A 19,951-nucleotide genomic window follows, 5' to 3' on the forward strand; every position below is an offset into this window, starting at 1 on the left:
GACTTCTGGCTGACTTTGAGCAGCCCTGAGACATGACTGACCAGACTCCTAATTGCTGTGTTTGCAGGATGCATGTTGGCTGGATGCTAAGACATTGAAGGGGCAAAAAACATGAAGCAGGTATCTCATACCCCAGGGATTAATTTACAATCATTTCATTGCCCATTTTCTATGTATGCAGACAGAATGTGCTTAGGGGTCAGATGCAGATCAAAGGCAAATTGCACCATGCTGTTGGTACTTGTAAATTGAGCTTGGGCATCTCAATGATGCCAAGGTTTGCAGCAGTGATGTAAAAAGTGGTCAATGCTGCCCATTAATCGTGTGGTTTCCAAAGTTGCTGTGGGAGTTGGAGACCATCGCTTTGTTATCTGTCATGTCAGTTTAACAATGGTCTGTACTGAATACAATGAGAAATAGAAGAATTGATATAGGTCTGGGATGAGAAGGGGTTACAACACATTATGCACTCTCTTTTGTAAATAGCCAATACAGCACCTTCACAAAGTGGTCCTTCGGAACAAGCAGTGAGCTAACTCACCAGGTACCCACTCTTATTCCAAGCTTTAGGAAGCTGAATACTACTGAGGTGGGTCGGGCAATAAATCCCCCTTAATTGGCAACCTGTCACTGCCTAGTGAGAAACCTGCCATGCTCTAGTCAAACCTCACCATAGCTCATGTCACTCAGACACTTACAAGATTCTGCCCAAAGGGTTTACAACTTCCAGTAGGCTTTAGTATGCCTATCACCAGACCTTTGTGGGGCCTCAAGCCATCTTATTAAAATGACAGATGGGTACCTGGTGCTCTAGGCCCAATCAGACACCCGGGTGCAATGTCAAGCCAGTATCTCCAGAGATGGGCACAACCCAGGAAGATGGGGACTGCCATAGCGTGGAGGCACCCTGTGCTGTCTTCATTGAAATTATAAATTAAAAGGCACCAAGCCAGCATGAAAGTCATACTGAAAGAAAGATTCCTGTACAGGCCTATTCACTGCTGGCCTGCCATCATAACTGCTGGCTGCAACATCCAGGTATAGAACATTCAGGTATGTGGCTCCCCTTGCCTGGCACTGGGAGGCTTCCTTGCGTGAGCTGTCAACATTCACACCCAGCAGGAAGCCTCTGAGATGTCAACAAAATATAGGTACTGACTCATAACAGCCCAAAAGTTGGATCTTTATTGAACTTATTAGATGCTTGCCTCCATGGAACAACCGGGATACCCAAGTTCCTAGCACAACCTGGGAATGTCCCCCGTAAGCAAGAATGTATTGGGAAGGCATATTAACTTCTGAGGAAGGGTCACTGGACCCGAAACATTAACTCTGTTTTTTCCTTCACAGAGGCTGCCAGACCTGCTGAGCTTTTCCAGAAACTTTGTTTTTGTTCCTGATTTACAGCATCTGCAGTTCTTTTGGTTTTTATTAAGCATATTAACCATGTTGACCCCTGTTTTCTGTGAACAATGCCCAACAATCCCACCCCCGCCAACCCCAAACCCCACTTTCAACTCCAATCTCACAGCTACTGACTCAGAAATATCCAGTCCAGCATTTCAGGTTGAAGAAATGTCATCAGAATTAGGCATACATAGAGATGTAATGGAGCTTAAGCAAGTATAAACAGGAAAGGGAGAAAACAACAAAAGTGAATGTTTGTGATAGTGTGGAAGATAGGAGAGATTAGATGTCAAAAGAGATAATGGAGCAAGGCCAAAGCAGATAATATTTGGACAAGTAAAGATGGAAGAAGTGCCTAGAAGAGATTTCTAAAATAAGGTAAAGCCTCAACAGTATCAATAGCTGTTGTCCAAAAATAATGGGATCAGAGTTCATGAAGTGAACTTGTAGAAGTCAATGTTGCGTTGAGAAGGCAGGGAAGTGTCTATATCAAAACGAGATGTCAAACTTGCATTGAACTTTTTGTTGATACCCTCCTTATTTATTGAATTTATCCAAATTTAATGAATGTTGTTGAGCAGTCAAGGACAGGGAAGTCAGGGTTGGGAGTGGGATGGAGAATTAAAATGATAGATGACCTGAAAAATCAGGGTGATTCATGTGAATGAATCTACTTAGTTAAGAAGAAACCACATTGTGAGCAGTGAATTGAAGAGATGAGATAACAGGTAATGTGCTGTATCTGCTGTGTTTGAATGGGTAGGTGCTGTAGATAAAAGCACAGTGGGGGAGTATTAGAGTGATTGAGGAATGGATCAGAGTATTATAGAAAGAATGGTCCCTTAAGATGCTCAAACGTGAGAGAGGAAAAGGTGAAGATGTGTTCAGTGCTAGTATTAAGCTGGAGGTAAAGGGAAAGATGAAAACTGATCCATTGAGAATGGAGGCTGGTGAGTGGAAGATGAGGAGAAAGCAAGTCCTAGTGTGATGTTGGCAGGCAGGAAAAAGGGTAAGAGCAGAAGTAGAGGAAATGGGATAGACACTGTTGGAAGTCCTGTCACATGCTAGACAGAAATCTTCAACTGACGAAAATGGAAGACATACAAAAGTATTTGTATAGAAGGTGGTGTTGTTAGGACAGATTTGACAGGATGGGGAAACTAAAAAATTAGAATAAAGTCCCAAAGGAAAAGTGTGGGAGGAGGTTTGGCAGGCTTATTGCGGATATTTATCAATAACCTATCTTCAGAGGAGCAAGTGTAGAAGTCGATGAAAGAAAATGGAGAAACGTAGATTGTCTATCTGACAGTGAGGAATTTTCCCATTTATGTTGAGAACAGAAAATGACAATAATACAATACAGCTTGAGTGTGGAACCCCAAAGTGGCAGCACTGGCATTGAATCAGTGTTGCTTGCTAATTGATCTGTTCTGCACACTTCACTCAAATATCACTGTGTTGTCACTAATAACTTTCGCGATATGTTTTCTGGCATAATTCATGTGCATGTAGCTGAAGGTGACACTCAGAACTTATATAGATGCATAGTACCCCCAAAAAATTATTATTTAAGAAAACAAGCTTTTAATTACACAATGAACTGTTGAAGTAGTACTTCATGAAGAAGACAATTTATTTAATATTTTCTTCAGCTTTGTACCCAGTAAAGCTAAAAAGCTGTACCCCTCTACCTTGCAAGAAAAAAGATGGGAATTTACACTCTGTCCTCACGTGAAACAAAAGACTCCCCACTTACCATAAGTATTATTATGGGGAGTTATGTTTGTTCTTTCAAAATTTTGCCAATAAGATACTGCTGTACTTTTTAATTAAGTTGCAATACCCCTTACTTCAATCTCAGTGTTATCTTGCAACAGGTTTCTTTTCATATGGTCCCTTTTTAATTTAACATACAATGGAGGCTGAATGGACAAAGCTGACTGGGAAACAAATAGACTTCTAAGTTATTCAAACATATATTAAAGTGCAACACAAATGTAGATGGCCAAACTGCAACTAATCTATTAATGTTGGGTCTTGTGTCCTTTAAAATTCAAGCCATGTTTCCAGAATGAAATGCATTTAAGTTGTCTGTTGTATTGTTAGAACTGAGCTGCTTTAGCTTCGTATCTTCACGAGGTTTTCTCTTTATTTGTAGTTTTTATGAATGCAGCAATTCCCATTGCAGCAGTCCTCACAGTAAGTAGCCCGAATTTAATTTGCTCTGACACCGTATATATTTATTTTATGGATATTAGCCTTGCATTACATAAGTTGAAATGATCGATATGTTACAAATTCAAAACTACATAGAGGGGAAAAAGGATCCAACTTTCAAAGTAATTGATTTCTATTCTTTGTTCTGAGACTGTGACTCCCTTTATTTAATTCTCTAGCCCATGATGCACATGCAGCTCTCTGCACATCCCTCTGGAAAATGATGAGAATGGATAAGGCTAGTCCATTCCCATTTATCCTTCCCCCACCAAGAAATAAATCTGACCTCCATTCAGTGTTCCTACCCTTGTTCCACGTTAACACATAGTACCCAGTATTGTGGAGGATTGTGCAAAGATAGCTGTTTTAGAAAATGTGCCCATTCTCTAATAATGTGCTTTGGCCTGAACAGGTTACAGACCTACACTATCCCCTCTCCAACTTTTTTATGGAAAGACTGCTGATAAGGCCATGCAACAGAATGTTTTAATTATTTTTGTTAGGCAGGAGTGGTTTTTTGAGCCTTATGAAAATAACCTGGGCTTCTTTCATGCGGTCTTGCCTAGCTACCAGTTGAGCAGCCTTCAGGCTGTCCAATGTTGTGACGACCTGTAAGAAACAAGCTGCACAGTGACCCCTGTTTGGACAAAAAATCCATGCCATTTACCATATTGTCTGGAACATAAGATACTTTTCTTTATTGGAAAAAAAGCCACCTAAAATTGCCTTGTGCCTTATAGTCTGAATGTTACACTAAATATTTCCAGAGTATTTTGTTTTAAAATTTTAATATATCTCGTGGTACAGTGCCTTTTATGGTCCAGCAAATACTGTAAATGAGGCCCAGGTCTTGAAATTGTTTCAGACACTCTTTTGCGAGTATGGGATGGTTGGCAACCCAAAAGTTAAAATTGACACCCTTCAATTTTTGAACTTTTAAATGCTGGTTAATAATGGCCACACCCAACTCAGAAAGAGCAGACAGCGGTTGCCAGTCTCCAGGAAATGTGGTCAGGCCCAGGGAGATCCAAACATTTCTTGCATTGTCAAGACTCCTGTTGCTCCTAGCCCTGCAATGGAAAGTTTTTACCCAAAGGACTTTTTCAGCTTCCAGATGCACTTCACGTTCAGTTAGAAAGACTGTGTCATAACAAGGTCCTAATGAACATCCATGATTAATGGATCCATGGACGTCCAGTCCCTGTACACTTGCATTCCCCAGGCCCTCCACTTCTTCCTGTCCCACAGGCCCGACCAGTCTCCCTCCACTGACACCCTTATCCGCTTAGCAGAACTCGTCCTCACCCTTAACAACTTCTCCTTCAATTCCTCTCACTTCCTACAGACAAAGGGGGTGGCCATGGGTACCTGCATGGGCCCAAGCTATGCCTGCCTCTTTATAGAATACGTGGAACAATCCCTCTTCCGAAGCTACACTGGCCCTATCCCCCACCTCTTCCTCCGTTACATTGATGACCATATCGGCGCTGCCTCGTGCTCCCACGAGGAGCTTGAACAGTTCATCCACTTCACTAACACCTTCCACCCCAACCTTAAGTTCACCTGGACCATCTCCAATACCTCTCTCTCCTTCCTGGACCTCTCTGTTTCCATCTCTGGCAACCACCTGGAAACCGATATCCATTTCAAGCCTACCGACTCCCACAGCTACCTAGAATACACCTAATCTCACCCACCTTCCTGCAAAAATGCCATCCCCTATTCCTAATTCCTTCGCCTCTGCCGCATCTGCTCCCGAGATGAGGCATTCCACTCCCGGACATCCCAGATGTCCTCGTTTTTCAAGGACTGCAAATTCCCCTCCACAGTGGTTGAAAACGCCCTCGACTGCGTCTCTCGCGTTTCCTGCAACTCAACCCTCACACCCCCTCGCCGCAATAACAACCAAAACAGAATCCCCCTCGTCCTCACGTACCACCCCACCAACCTCCGGATCCAACGCATCATCCTCCAGCATTTCCGCCATCTGCAATCTGACCCCATACCAAAGACATTTTTCCCTCCCCACCCTTATCTGCCTTCCGGAGGGATCACTCTCTCTGTACTCCCTTGTCCGCTCCACACTCCCCACCAGCCCCACTATGCCCGGCACTTTCCCTGCAACCGCAGGAAGTGCTACACCTGCCCCTACACCTCCCCCCTCACCCCCATCCCAGGCCTCAAGAAAACCTTCCACAACAAACAGATGTTCACCTGCACATCTGCTAATGTGGTATACTGTATACGCTGTTCCTGATGTGGCCTCCTCTACATCGGGGAAACCAAGTGGAGGCTTGGAGACCGCTTTGTGGAACACCTACACTCAGTTCGTGAAAAACGACTGCACCTCCCAGTCGCAAACCACTTCAACTCCCCCTCCCACTCCTTGGACGACACGTCCATCCTGGGCCTCCTGCAGTGCCACAACGATGCCACCTGAAGGTTGCAGGAACCGCACCTCATATTTCACTTGGGAACCCTGCAGCCCAATGGTATCAATGTGGACTTCACAAGCTTCAAAATCTCCCCTCCCCCAACCACATCCCAAAACCAGCCCAGCTCGTTCCTGCCTCCCTAACCTGTCTGTCCTTTCTCCCACCTATCCCCTCCTCCCACCTCAAGCCCCACCCCCATCTCCTACCTACTAGCCTCATCCCTGCCTCCTTGACCTGTCCGTCTTCCTTGGACTGACCAACCCCCACCCTAACTCCCCACCTACACTCACCTTTACTGGCTCCATCCCCGCCTCCTTAACCTGTCCGTCTCCTCTCCACCTATCTGCTCCTTTATCCACCTTCCATCCTCCTCCCCCCTCTCTCTATTTATTTCAGAATCCCCTTCCCCTCCCCCATTTCTGAAGAAGGGCCCAGACCCGAAACGTCAGCTTTCCTGCTCCTCTGATGCTGCTTGGCCTGCTGTGTTCATCCAGCTCCACACCTTTATCTCCATGATTTGTGAACCTGTTGGCTTTGGCCATTTAGCTGCTTGTAAAGAAATATTTATTAACATCATGTTGATTCCAGCAGTCTTCTGCCAAGTAAGTAAAGTAGGTATTTTACTGCCCATTTGCCCGGTTTACTTTGGACAGATAGAATCAGAATCTCCCACTGAAGTGTTTAAACCTAAAACTGATTCCAGGATTGACTGAATTTTGATTGGTCAGTTCTTTGAGTGTGATTGCTTTGCACATCTAATTTTGACTTCAAATGTATTTTTATTTGCCCGCAAAGGGCTGATTTCAATTATTTTTCTAATTTTCCAAAAGACGTTTGTGGTTCACACCCACCTGTATGAGAATGCAGATCTCTCGCCAGCAGTTGCCTTCGCTTCACTCTCCCTCTTCCACATCCTGGTCACACCCCTCTTCCTGCTCTCCAGTGTGGTTCGTTCTACTGTCAAAGCTTTAGTGAGGTAAAATACTGTTCAAAGACCATGTTTGATCTTTTGATCCACTGAATGCTGTCATAATGCATGAAACTAAAACTGAGACATCAACAAGAGCAATAGTGCTTTTATATGGCGGCTGAAGTACAAAGAGCCAGATTTTCTCCAATGAGGCAAGAAGCTCAAGTCAAGAAATTTCCCAACTCATCAGACAATATAAACTGACGCCCTATAGCCAATATTTTTGCTCTGTAGAACCATATCGACTAGAAAAGCACTGGTGCTTGGAATGCGAATGGGAATCTAGAATCAGGTCACGCCCACTGTTTATAAAGGCCTTCGGGTTCAGCTTGACTCTGCAAAAAGTTAATTGAATCTGCAAGCACAGACTGATAGTTGTTACTTAAATAGTGGATACGAGATTGGTTTTATAATGCAATCAGTTATATCCTTATCTCACATATTCTTTCTTATCATTATCTTCTTTAGGACAAGGACGGGTGGTGCAAGGGGGAAACTAGAAATTGACTCCGGAACCTTAAGATGCCAGGACCCCGAAGGAACTGTCTTCAGCATTACCTTAGCTCTGCTAAAAGCTTTAAAAGATTAAATTAATACCAGGAGCCAAGGCAAAGCTGGGTTTTGGGAGGCCCAAGGACTTTTGGGATTTATTTGTTGGGGGTTGGAGCAGGGGGCACTCTCATTAATCCTGCACCACAAAGATTTTATCAACTTGTAACTTTTTAAAGAATTGACTTTGGCCCTATCTAGTCATTCAGCCTGTAGTGGCATACCTGAAACCTCAGGTCCCACAGAAATCAGGATTCTCCCAACGTAATGTTAAAATCACATCTGGTTAGAGAGTCATAGAGTTATACAGCATAGTAACAGATCCTTCGGTCCAACTCACCCATGCCATCCTAAACAGATCTAGTCCCATTTGCCAGCATTTGGCCCGTATCCCTCTAAACCCTTCCTATTGACGTACCCAGATGCCTTTTAAATGTTGTAACTGTACCAGCCTCCACCACTTCCTCTTGCAGCTCATTCCCTACACGCAGCACCCTCTGCATGAAAATGTTGTCCCTCAGCTCCCTTTAAAATTTTTCCCCTCTCACCTTAAACCTATGCCGTTTAGTTTTGGATTCCTCTACCCTGAGAAAAAGACCTTGGCTATTCACCCTATCCATGCCCCTAACGATTTTAGAAACTTCTATTAGATCACCCCACAGCCTCCGATGCTCCAGGGAAGAAAGCCCCAGCTTAGAATAATAGGTCATTTGGCCATGCTAAATTGCCCATAGTGTTCAGGGATGTGTTGATTAGGTGTGTTAGCCATGGGAAATGGAGGATTAGAGGAAAAGGGTAGGGAGATGGGTCTGGGTGGGATGCAGTTTGGAAGGCCAGTGTGGACTTTTTGGGCCAAAGGGTCTGTTTCCACACTGTAAAATTCTCTCCCTATAGCTCAAACCCACCAACCCTGGCAAAATCCTTGTAAATCTTTTCTGAACCCTCTCAAGTTTAACAACATCTTTCCTATAGAAGGACGACCGAAATTGTACACAGTAGTCTAAAAGTGACCTCACCAGTGTCTTGTACAGCTACAACATGACACTCCAACCTCTATACTCAATGCACTGACTAATACAGGCAAGCGTGCCAAACACCTTTTTTCACTACCCTGTCTACCTGTGACTCCAGTTTCAAGGAACTATGCATTTGCACCCCTAGGTTTCTTTGTTAACAACACTCCCCAGGGCCCTACCATTAACTGTATAAGTCCTGCCCTGGTTTGCCTTACCAAATGCAACACCTCACATTTATCTAAATTAAACTCCATCTGCCACTCCTTAGTCCATTGGCCATCTGTTCAAGGTCCTGTTGTACTCTGAGGTTACCTTCTTCAATATCCACTACACCACCTATATTGGTGTCATCTGCAAACATACTAACCATACCTCCTATATTCATATCCATCACTGTGTTTGAGCCACAACTTCTACATTTAAGTATTTTCCTAGCTGATTGTAGCAAAGATTTTTGGATGGCTTCAAAGGCAGCAAAGAAGAAATGGTGCCAGACAACAATGGACCCCTAATTAGTAAATAGATTGACCCAGTATTAACACCCCCAAAACATCATACTTACTAGGCAAAGGAGAACAATTTGGTGAAAATCAATTCTATTTGGAGCAGAAATAATTTGGATTAATCTCAATGTAACTTTTCCACTTATTTCTATGTAAGACATAAAATAGCATCATTGGGGAGTGGAGAGAAATATCTAAAGGAGTTATTGAGTCAGGCTGGCAACTGAATTGATACGCAGCTACTAAAATACACATTGATGCATGCTTATACTTTGGACCAGTTTGTATTGAATGCTGCTGAAAAATATACATACATGAACTGATATATTTTCCTTCACATGTTAGTGTTACACAAAAAAGTCAGAATGGATGTAAAATGTGTTTTGTTTTGTTTTAAAAGAAAAGAAATGTACTCCAGATTTAAAACTGGATTAGGCCTATCTGAAAACCTCCTCACTCAACCCAACTGGTTGAGCAACCAATCAATATGCACAACATATAACAAAAATATACATTTTGATAAAATAATAGAATGCAGTCAATGCCTGTGGAGCTTTACTACAAGATGTGTTCAAGACAAAACAGGGCAACAATTGTAATAATGTTTGAAATATTTCCTACACCAGATTACGCTGTTTTTAACAGTTAGCAACGCACAGATAAATAAATGCAATCACATCGTCTCCTGACACTGCAAGCATCTGTTCCTATGTTGCAAGTCACTGTATTTTTCTTCCAGTGTGCAGAAACTAAGCGAATTCTTCTCCAGTGAAGAAATTGGAGAGGATCACAGCAGGGTTGTGGTCCAGCTGAACAGCGAAAATAATAGCAAGTACCAGACTGTAGTGAGTACAAATTAACATTTCTGCAAAGCACCCAGCCAGCTCCTCAGTGCTATTGGCCTGTTTCCATCATTCCTGCATGTTCACAATTTACCATGCAATAGGATAACCCTGTAACTGAAAGTCCATCACAATCAATCGCTTGTATTAACAGCATCTATTATGTAATACACAATCTTTAAAAATGTATTTATATGGATTCAAGCTATGTGTGTGTGTTTGTTTATATTATTTAATTAGCACATATCATACTATGAACACTTACCCTTCCATTTTCCGCTCACTCCTGCACAGCCCCTTAAAGTTATTAACCGCAAACGGCCCAGCAAAGAGGAATGGCACAATTACGAACCTCAGTCCAGACAGCAGATAAGCATCACAGAAGGAGATGATGTTTCTATAAAGGTGAAATAATTGTCAATTATATCTATTTTCACAATAGCTACAATCGCTTTTTTAAAAATTTTATGAAGATGAGAATTGTCAGTTTTATGGTTTAGGTATGTATATTTATTTTTGGCTTGCACTTTTTCTTAAAATGTTTCATGCAACTATGTCAGTTCTGTGAAGATCCAAAAAAACCTGGCAGATGTGTAAGCGGAAATAGTAAAGCTGAGATAGGGGAAACAATGGCCTTTATTATTGCTGGACTGTTAACTGAGAGACCTCGGTAATGGAGACTCAGGTTCGAATCCTGCAATGGCAGACAGTAGAATTTGAATTCAATAAATATCTGGACCTAAGAATCTAATGATGATCATGAATCCATGGTCAATTTCTGGGGAAAAACCCATCTCGTTCTCAAATGCCCTTTAGGGAAGGAAATCTGCCTAAATGCGACTCCAGTCCCACAGCAATGTGGTTGGCCCTTAAGTGCTCTCTGGTCAACTAGGGATGGGCAAAATGCTGCCTGGCCAGTGATGCCCTCATCCTGTGAATGAATGGAAAAAAAACAAAGTCTTTCAAAAAAATTGCCTGACTGCTTATTTTAAATTTAAAATGAATAACTTCTACCAAATTTCATTAACAAAATATTTGAGCATTACTTTTAAACAATGAAATGCAACCAGCTTATTCTTAATTTCTTCCAGTGAGTGAACAATTAAAATAAATCAAGTCTGGAATTTACGCCATAGAAACATGCTGAGTAGCAGCCACTTAAGAAACAAGAAGTGTCCTGCTATATGGCATCTACTGTAGCTGCTCCGGCAATAAAGGGCGTTCTTACGAAAAGCCAGAGTTGCAATCCTGAAAATTGTACTTTGAAACAGGAATCAATGTTAAAACTGGAATTCCATGTTGTAGGGCCTTCCTTAGCAGAAAAATAAAGTTGGGGCTGAATTTTACTTTTTTTTTGGCTAAGCCCAAGTTGCATAGTGTTTTATGGCAGGATTTCCACCATGAAGCTTAGCAATATTTCTTCCATATTTTACCAAACTCACCTCACTAACTACCTAGCCTACCCGGATTGTGTCCCTTACATCCAATTTCAACCCCATCTTACCACACACCGTACCCAGAACAAGTCATCTCTCACCGGATCGCTGTGAGATTGGCACCCATTGCACCCGTGTCACCTTTGAAAGGCCACAGTGCAACTTGGACCATACTTGGCAATCCAGCATTATCCCTATAGCTTGTCACAGCAGTTATGAAGCCATGCTACCCATGGCACATAGTTGACATGGCAAACACTCCCTCACACACAAAACCTCATTCTCTCACCCTAATTACAGATTGACTACCAGTCTGTTAAGACTATACTGGATGGCCCCCAGTTCAAGCAACGGAACCACATCTTCAACAGCCCAATTATCTCCTCTACGACAGACCTGTTTGAGGCAAGGGTGACATAAAACCTGCACTCTGTATCAGTCAGGACTGTCTAATGGTGTCATAAGCAACAGTGGGTATCTGTTCTGCAGGCAACCAGACTCTCAAATTCACCAAGTACATGAGAGTGCTCTAGGATGTAGATGTTGTGGCATCTTCCAGGATAGCAGGCACACACTTCACAGATGAATCGAATGGAACCCTATTGGTGAAATCCACAGCAATGTGATGAGGTGAAGGTGCCATACTGGCTGAATGACTCCCCAATTCATCATGAGGGAAGTGCCTACAGCAGTCTGACACCCTGCCTGCCCCCACATCAATAAACCAATTTCTCACAACTTTCAGTCCAGACCATCATTACACTTACATGGCAACCAATGAAGCAATGATGTGTGGCACACAAAGGACCCTTGAAGGTTGCACAAAGAATGATTCCATTTTGGACAGCAATGATCCTTTGTAATGTCATCGGTGCTAACTTCAACATCATTGAGATGCCCAAGTTTAATTTTCAAGCACTAATGGCATGTTGTAAATTGCCTTTGACCAGTATCTGATCTCTAAGCACCTTCACTGTCCATTCATAGAAAGTGGGCAGTGAAATGATTGCAACTAGCATGACTCTGGAAATGGCTGTACCTGATGTTACAATGTCATTACGTCCAGCAAATATGGATTCTGTGTTTTTGCCCTACAAACTGACACTTGCTGCACCAACCCTGTGTGTGGTCCAGACATTTTGCAGAAGCACTTTGCATCTAGGCAGCATGGGAAACAGTTCACAGTGGACATTGTCATGACTCACTGGGATAGCAAGCCAGAAATCAAACCTCACTATTCCTGGGGTCATCGCAAAAGTTAAAGATTTTAAAATGAATATGCAAAATTCCCCATTTTACATGACTTTCGGACACAAGTTGATAGAGAGCAAGAACCAGGTTTTGCTAATGAACAAGAATTACGATATAGTACAAGTAATTAGCCTCTAACTATGGGCTAGTAGTTACAAAGCATTGAATATAACACAACAAATTAGAACTAATACACCTCAACACACACACACATACAATCTCTCTCTCTCTTTCTCTCTCGCTCTTTTTCTCTCTCTCTCACACACACACACAGACACAAACACACAGGGAAAGACAAATTATGGGCAGAGGAAAACTGGGAGGTAGTCCTGTGGTTCAGATTCTTTTGATGGTTAGAATGTCACTTTTGAGTCATTTTTCTTTGGATAATTCTGTTGGTTTGCGAGAGACACAAGGCGGCTGGTTCACTGGTAAGGGGTCTTTGACTTATCAGTTAAAAGTCATAGCTTACAACAACTGCTGAAGGACAGATGAACTGGTTTTCTTCTTTAGTTTTTCTTCAGAACTAAAATGTATTTTGACTGTGGAGAACACAGAGACATCTGCCCTGCTAGCAGAGATCAAAATGCCAACAACTCAGCTTCCCCTGCTCCCTGTGGAAGAAAATTCCAAAAATTAACAACCTTGGGCCAGAAGAAATTCCTCTTCATCTCCACCTTAAATGCTAGACCCCTTATTCTGAAATGGTACCCCCTGGTTTTAGATTTCCCTAAAATCTAAAGGGAAACATCCTTTCAACATTGACCCTATCAAAGTCCCTCCAAATTTTAATATTTTCAAGAGGATCACCTCTTATTTTTCTAAACTCCAATGAGAATAGGTCCAACCTACTAAGCCTTTCTCCATAGGACAACCCCTTCATCACAGGAATCAGCCAAGTAAACCTTCATTGAACTGTCCCCAATGCAAGTGTATCTCTCCTTCAATAAAAAAAAACTACTTGCAGTACTCTGGGTGTGGCCTCAATAAGTCCTAACATCCAGGTCTTCTTCAAAGCTCTGTAATAACGTTAACACTGTCATATTAATATAACTGGTAACTAATTGTTAACATGCAATAAGTATGTCATGTTAACTCCAAGAATCTCTTCTGGTTAGACCAAGAAGTGATTAGACTTAGCAGGTCCTGTAGTTTCTTGCACTTCAGGAGGATGATAGCAATAATCTTCATCATGTGCAGCAGTTCATACAGCGTAGTGAGCTGTCATGTCCATACAACATTGGCAAAATTTGTATGATTCAGGATGAAATACGAGTACATCCGGCCCAGAAGCAGTACTGTGAAAGCAATTTAATTAGCTGCTGCCCATAAAGCTCTGAAGTTCTGCTGCTTGTCTGACAGTGCCAGTGACAGTCATTTCCTCCCAAGACCGGGACTTCTGCGCAAATGGTACAATCCAGGCCTATGTCAATGTTTTTTGGGCTAATAAGAATGACTGCAATTCACATACACACATTATATACACCACAAAGTTGATCCCTGATGTTTCAGAACTATTTATATTTTGCAGGTTTTTCTAATACTTTTCTATGTAACTGCAGGTGACCAATGGATTTTTTACCTGGACGTCTGATGGAGCTCCTACTTTGTCTAACATTGAAATCAAGATTCCTCATGGTAGGACAGTGAAGGAAATACATGAACAATAAATGCATAATGCCTCGATAAATAAAAAATGTTGTTATATTGATTGGGAACATGAATTAATCAGCTCCTATTCTTTTTGTTACCTGTTGATAGCGTAGAGTTCCAGCTACCGAAATCAGTAGTTGCGTTTTCTGTTCTGTTGAACATGGTACAACTATTCAAAGGGATTTGTAGAAATGTCCACTTTCACGTTGTGAAGTGCAATAAATTCTTGCAAATTTATGACAGACAGAAATCAGTTAATTCTCAAGTTCATTTTACCTTTGGTTAGTATCAAGGTCAGCTAATGATTCTTCTTGATCTCCTTTTGTTTATGGATTCTGAAATGGAAACAGAGATAACCATGATTCTAAACTGAGGGCTAAGTTCTGTGCATTAAATAGTTAACTGATTTTGATCATTTTTATCACTATAAATGTGGGATCTGTGTCCGTAAATCAGTGCATGGTTACTTCAAACTCCCAACATAGCAGTAGCACTAGAAAAGGATCAAAAATGAATCAAGATTCAAATATGATAGGTTCAAATCCTTACAGTTAGTTTCCAAGAGGCTTTGTCTAGAAAAACATGAAAAACAGAGTCTTCCTGAAGGATGGAAATGGGTTACATCTGAAAATGGTTAATAGGGGAAATATTTTACAGATTAAAAACTAAAGACCATTAGGAAATGTGTAAAATTAATTAAAACTTTAAACTAAATAACGTAGAGATGCAAGGCCAGGTGAATGTGTTGTACCTGCATGATGTGGAGCTGGTGGACCCCATTGTGGTTCAGAGTAAATACACATGTGGCAAGTGTTGATTGCTGAAGGAATGAGCCTGGGTTCCAAGCAAAAAACACTGTAACACATCAGGGAGGGGGAGAGTTACATGGACACTGTGTTTCAAAAAGCAATCACACCCTGTAGGTTAAGTACTTCAAATTTGGCCATTGGTCAGGGACAGGGAAGGTGTGACTACAAGTGACGTAGTTAGAGGGATTCTGAATTTATCTTTGAAGGAGCCTCAGCTCTTGACCTTGTCAAACAAGTATGAGAAACTTGCTCCCTGTGTGGATGAAGAAAAAGATTATAGGGAGAATGGGCAAACTAACCATTGTGCTGTGTACAGGAGGCCATTCAGGTGGGGCTAGTGAAAAGAAAAGTGGCAATGGGAGGGACTTCTATATTTAGGGGCGCAGAAAACACCTTTGTAAGCAGGATTGAGAGAGCCACGTTGTCCATTGCCTGCTTGGTGCCAAGTTAAGGGACATCTGAAACTAGCTTGAAAGGACATTGGACATTGGGGGAGGATCGAGTTGTTGTGGTCCATGTTGGCATTAACAACGTAGGCAAGAGTAGACAAGATGTCCTGTTTGGGAAAATCAGGAATTAGGAACAAAGTTAAAGAACAGGGCCTCAAGGGAGTATTGGTATTTTATCCCAAACCATGTGCAAATTGGCGTAGAGATAAGAAAATTAACAAAGTAAATGCATTGCTAAAGAAATGATGTAGGAAAAAGGGGTTCCATTTTGTGGGGCACTGGTATCATTATTGGGACAAGAGGAAACTGTAGTGCTGGGATAGACTCCACTGAACCAAGATCTGAGCAGGAAGGCTAAATAGGATGGTCATGTGGACTTTAAGGCAATAAATGGGAAGGAGGGCTCAGGGGAAGTCAATACAGTTTCAAAATCAAGTAACAGGATAGAGAATAAGGAAATAATCAGGAATCTTATTTTAGGTACTGCAGTTAATGGCAAAACTTCAAAAAGTGTGTTGGTTAAATTGGAAAAGAGAAATAATAAAGCATCAGCGCTAACAGACAAGAATAATACCCCCTGGACTTCAGGGGTTACATTATGAAAAGAGATTATATAAATTAGGCCTGGATTCTCGAGAATTTAGATGGTTAACAAGTGATCTATCCAAGTCTTCAAGATATTAACAGAAAAAGGCTGCGTAGATAAATTATTTCCACTGGTAGGAGATTCTAGAACTAAGGGCATAGTCTAAGAATTAGGGCTAAACGATAGGAAGCATGTTAGGAAGCACTTCTGTACAGGAAAGGTGATAGAGATTTGGAACTTTCTACCACAAACTATAGTGAATCGATTGTTGATTTTAAATCTGTGATAAGCTGTTGTTAAGCAAAGCTGTAAAAGAATATGGATCGAAATATAGAGTTAGGGCACATATCAGCCATGAAGTGCAGAACAATCTCGAGGGGCTGAATAGCCTACTCCTGTTTCTATGTTCTTATGAAAGTTTACATGAAAGAATCTTCATTCAGGTTCAGTTAGGGGCTAAAGTAACTAATCGGCATTTTCCTTCATTGCTGGCATTAATTGGTGGTGTGTGGGTGTGTGGCAGGCAGAGAAGCTGCATCCTTAGTTGGCACTAGTATTAGATGTTGTTGGCTCTTCTATGATGGACATCCAAGATGTGCTCAGAATAGTCCAAGCATTTGCTGATGTCATGGTCATTAGGTGTCCTATTGTTATGCATACTTTGGTCGGATCAAGGTCAGAACATGCAGTTAGGCTTTTTCTTATTAATTTATGAGATGTCTGCATTGCTGGAAAGGTCAGTATCTATTATCCATCTTTCATCGACCTTGAGAAGAGAGCTAGAAACAGTTATTGCAATCTCTGCAGCCACATGATGCACAAGTATCCACACTGCCAGGAGGTCTGGAGTTAGGATTTTGAGCCAGTGACAGTGAAAGAAGAGCATGGTATCTCCAAGTCAGGATGGTTGAGGGAGAGTTGGTGATGTTCCCATGCTCTTATTCTGCTAGGTAGTAAAGATCACAGTTTAGAAGGTGCTGTTAATGAAGCCTGGACAAGTTACAATACTTGTACCTTCAGGATGGTAGACACTGTAGCTATTCAGAGCAGCAGAAGGCAGGAAGTGGAGTTCCATAAAGGACAATGCTGCAATCACTGGTATTTGAAATTTGGAATCAAAAACACAATTTCTAAATTTATGAAGATACCTAATTAAGAGGTCTAGTTAACACTGAGGAGGAATGCAACAAATTATGCAGAGACATTAATAAGTGATGAATGAGCTTATAATTTTCAAATGAATGTCAAGATAATTATGTGATAAAAAATGTGCAGGCTTTCTGAAGTTAGGTAACCAGATATGGTTGCACAGCAAATAAACTTCAGTGTATGAACCACATATCCAAGTAAATAAGGCCAGAGTAAAAAGCTAAACATGTAATTGCTAAACTAACTAAACTAATTTCCCTAAGGATAGCTAAGAGTCAACCACATAACTGTGGATGTCACATGTAGGCCAGACCAAATAAGGGCAACAGATTTCATTCCCTAAATGGCATTAGTGAACCAGAAGGGCCTACAACAATAACAAGATGGATACAAGATGGTCACCATTAGACTAGCTTTTTATTCCACATGTTGATTGAATTCAAATTTCAACATTTGCCATGTTGGGATTGAAACCCATGTCCCCAGAATACTAGTTCTGAGGAAGGGTCACCGGACCCAAAATGTTAACTCTGATTTTTTCTTCACAGATGCTGCCAGACCTGCTGAGCTTTTCCAGCAACTTCTGTTTTTGCTTCCTCAGAATACTAGTCTGGATTACAAGTCTAGTGACATAGCCATTAAGCCACCACCTTCCCTTACTGTTTGAAGTATAATGGATGTTTTTTTTTTAAATCTGTGATTCCCTGGTTGCCATTGCTAATGGGGAAACTGCTCCAGTCCGTTGGGTCTTAGGACAAAGACAGTGCTGTTAAGGAGAAAATTCCAGGATTTCTATCCTGTAACAGTGAAGGAACACATATATTTCAAGTCAGGACAATGTGTGTCTAGGAGGAAAACTGTAGGTGGTAATTTCCTCACACACTGGCTAGCTTTATTCTTCTCCGTGGTAGAAGTCGCTAGTTTTAAAGGTCACTGGTTTTTCAAAGGAGCCTTACAAGTTGTTGCAGTTCACCTTGTAAAGTCACTCCTTGCTGCCACAATGCTGGAGGGAGTGAATGTTGAAGGTGGTGGATGGGGCGCAGATCAAGCAGGTTGATTGGTCCTGGATGATTTTGAAGGTCTGGAGTGTTGTTAGAGCTGTACTCGCTCAGGTAGGTGGAGTATTCTAAAGCACTCCTGATTTGTGCTTTGTAGTGAATAGGCCTCAGGCAGACAGGAGATGTAATAGTTGCTGTAGAATTCCCACCAATTGACCTATTGTTGCAGTATGTTTGGAGCAGCTTCAGTTGGGCTTCTGGTCAGTGTTAATTGCCAGGATATCGGGGTATTCAGTGATTGTAATGCATTCTTAGAATTAGCTTTTCAATATGCTTCTGGTACTGTGGTGTAGCTTCAATTGGTTGGATGGTTGTTTACAATTTAGGGTGATGCCAACAGTGTGGGCTCACTTCCTGCACCGGTTGACGTTACCATGAAAAATTCTTCTTTGCAACCTCTCCCCTTGCCTGAAGTGTGGTGACGCTTAGGTTAAGCCAACACCAGTGTCTCTCTCTAATGAGAGAGTGTCCCCGTGGTTCTCTAAATCTACGGTGACTTTAAACTCCAGTATCCTCAATTGGCAACTACATGGTGATGGACAAGCAGCTCCAAATGAAGAGTAGGAGCAGGTCTGTTGTATTTTGTTCTGAAAGTCAACATTTTCATAAATTAGTCTAAGGAAGTTAAAGCACCATTAGTAGATGCTCGAGGAAAATCTAGAAGTCGCGCAGACATGGCTGTGTCTGGTAGATTGGTGGCGGCTATTCTAGTGAAACATTAATGTTTTAATTGTAAATACAAACATATAAAGTGCATTTATCTAAATTGTGTGATTATGTGAGTGGTGCTCTTGTGACAAAGTAGAAATGTCCCAACCTCTAGGCCAGTAGGCCTAGGTTCAAGTCACACCTACTCCAGAGGCATGTAATAACATCTCTGAACAGGTTGGTTCGGAAAGTACCCAAATATATGTAAGACTTTGTTTTAAATTTATTGCACAATGCCAAAACATTTCCTTTGGAGCAATATGTGTGGCTAGTCAACGATGAGATAATAATGTCTTATAGCAATTTTATCGATTCACCTTTTTGATACAAGTTATATTCATATGTATTGCTGATCTGATGTATGAGTAATATGCAGTTGAAAGGTTTCCCTCTTTTCCTTAGGACAGCTCACCATGATAGTTGGTCAGGTCGGGTGTGGCAAATCCTCCTTACTTTTGGCAATTCTTGGAGAAATGCAAAAAAATTCTGGAAATGTCTACTGGAACAGGTACTGAAGCAACTGAATGATATTAAAGTGTGTCCTGAATTATTAAAACTTTCTAATTATAGCTGAATCAACTGCAATCACTTACAGTTGTGTTCTTCATGAATGATCTGAAGATCTTTATATCCTAAAGTCGCTTTTGCTTTGTTCTGCAAACTAAGTGATATTCACAGATTTCCTACAGAGATCATAATTTTGCGAAAAAGCGACAAAACAAATATAATCTTGAAAAGATTGTACTGAATTTGGGAATTCAGCATATGAGCAATTTGCACAACCCAGTGTTCACTCAGCCCTCACAGCAAGTACTATTGTTACAACCCCCACGGAGGAACCATAATTTGAAAACAACCAAATTTGCTAAATGACCTGTCCACCAAATGAAGAAATGACAAGCGAGACTTCACT

The 19,951-nt window shown here is 41.5% G+C and overlaps 1 protein-coding gene across 1 annotated transcript in view; it reads left to right on the forward strand.

Moving 5' to 3' along the window:
- abcc8 (ATP-binding cassette, sub-family C (CFTR/MRP), member 8) overlaps positions 1 to 19,951 on the forward strand; it is a 202,470-nt gene that overhangs the window by 101,004 nt on the left and 81,515 nt on the right. The window contains exons 11-16 of the mRNA XM_048606980.1: positions 3,566 to 3,606; positions 6,890 to 7,035; positions 9,837 to 9,942; positions 10,234 to 10,344; positions 14,189 to 14,264; positions 19,441 to 19,546. Coding sequence (XP_048462937.1) covers positions 3,566 to 3,606; positions 6,890 to 7,035; positions 9,837 to 9,942; positions 10,234 to 10,344; positions 14,189 to 14,264; positions 19,441 to 19,546 — 586 coding nt within the window. The remainder of the gene's footprint in view (positions 1 to 3,565; positions 3,607 to 6,889; positions 7,036 to 9,836; positions 9,943 to 10,233; positions 10,345 to 14,188; positions 14,265 to 19,440; positions 19,547 to 19,951) is intronic.

This window comes from Rhincodon typus, chromosome 17, assembly GCF_021869965.1.
Source record: "Rhincodon typus isolate 14 chromosome 17, sRhiTyp1.1, whole genome shotgun sequence".
Lineage (NCBI taxonomy): Eukaryota > Metazoa > Chordata > Chondrichthyes > Orectolobiformes > Rhincodontidae > Rhincodon > Rhincodon typus.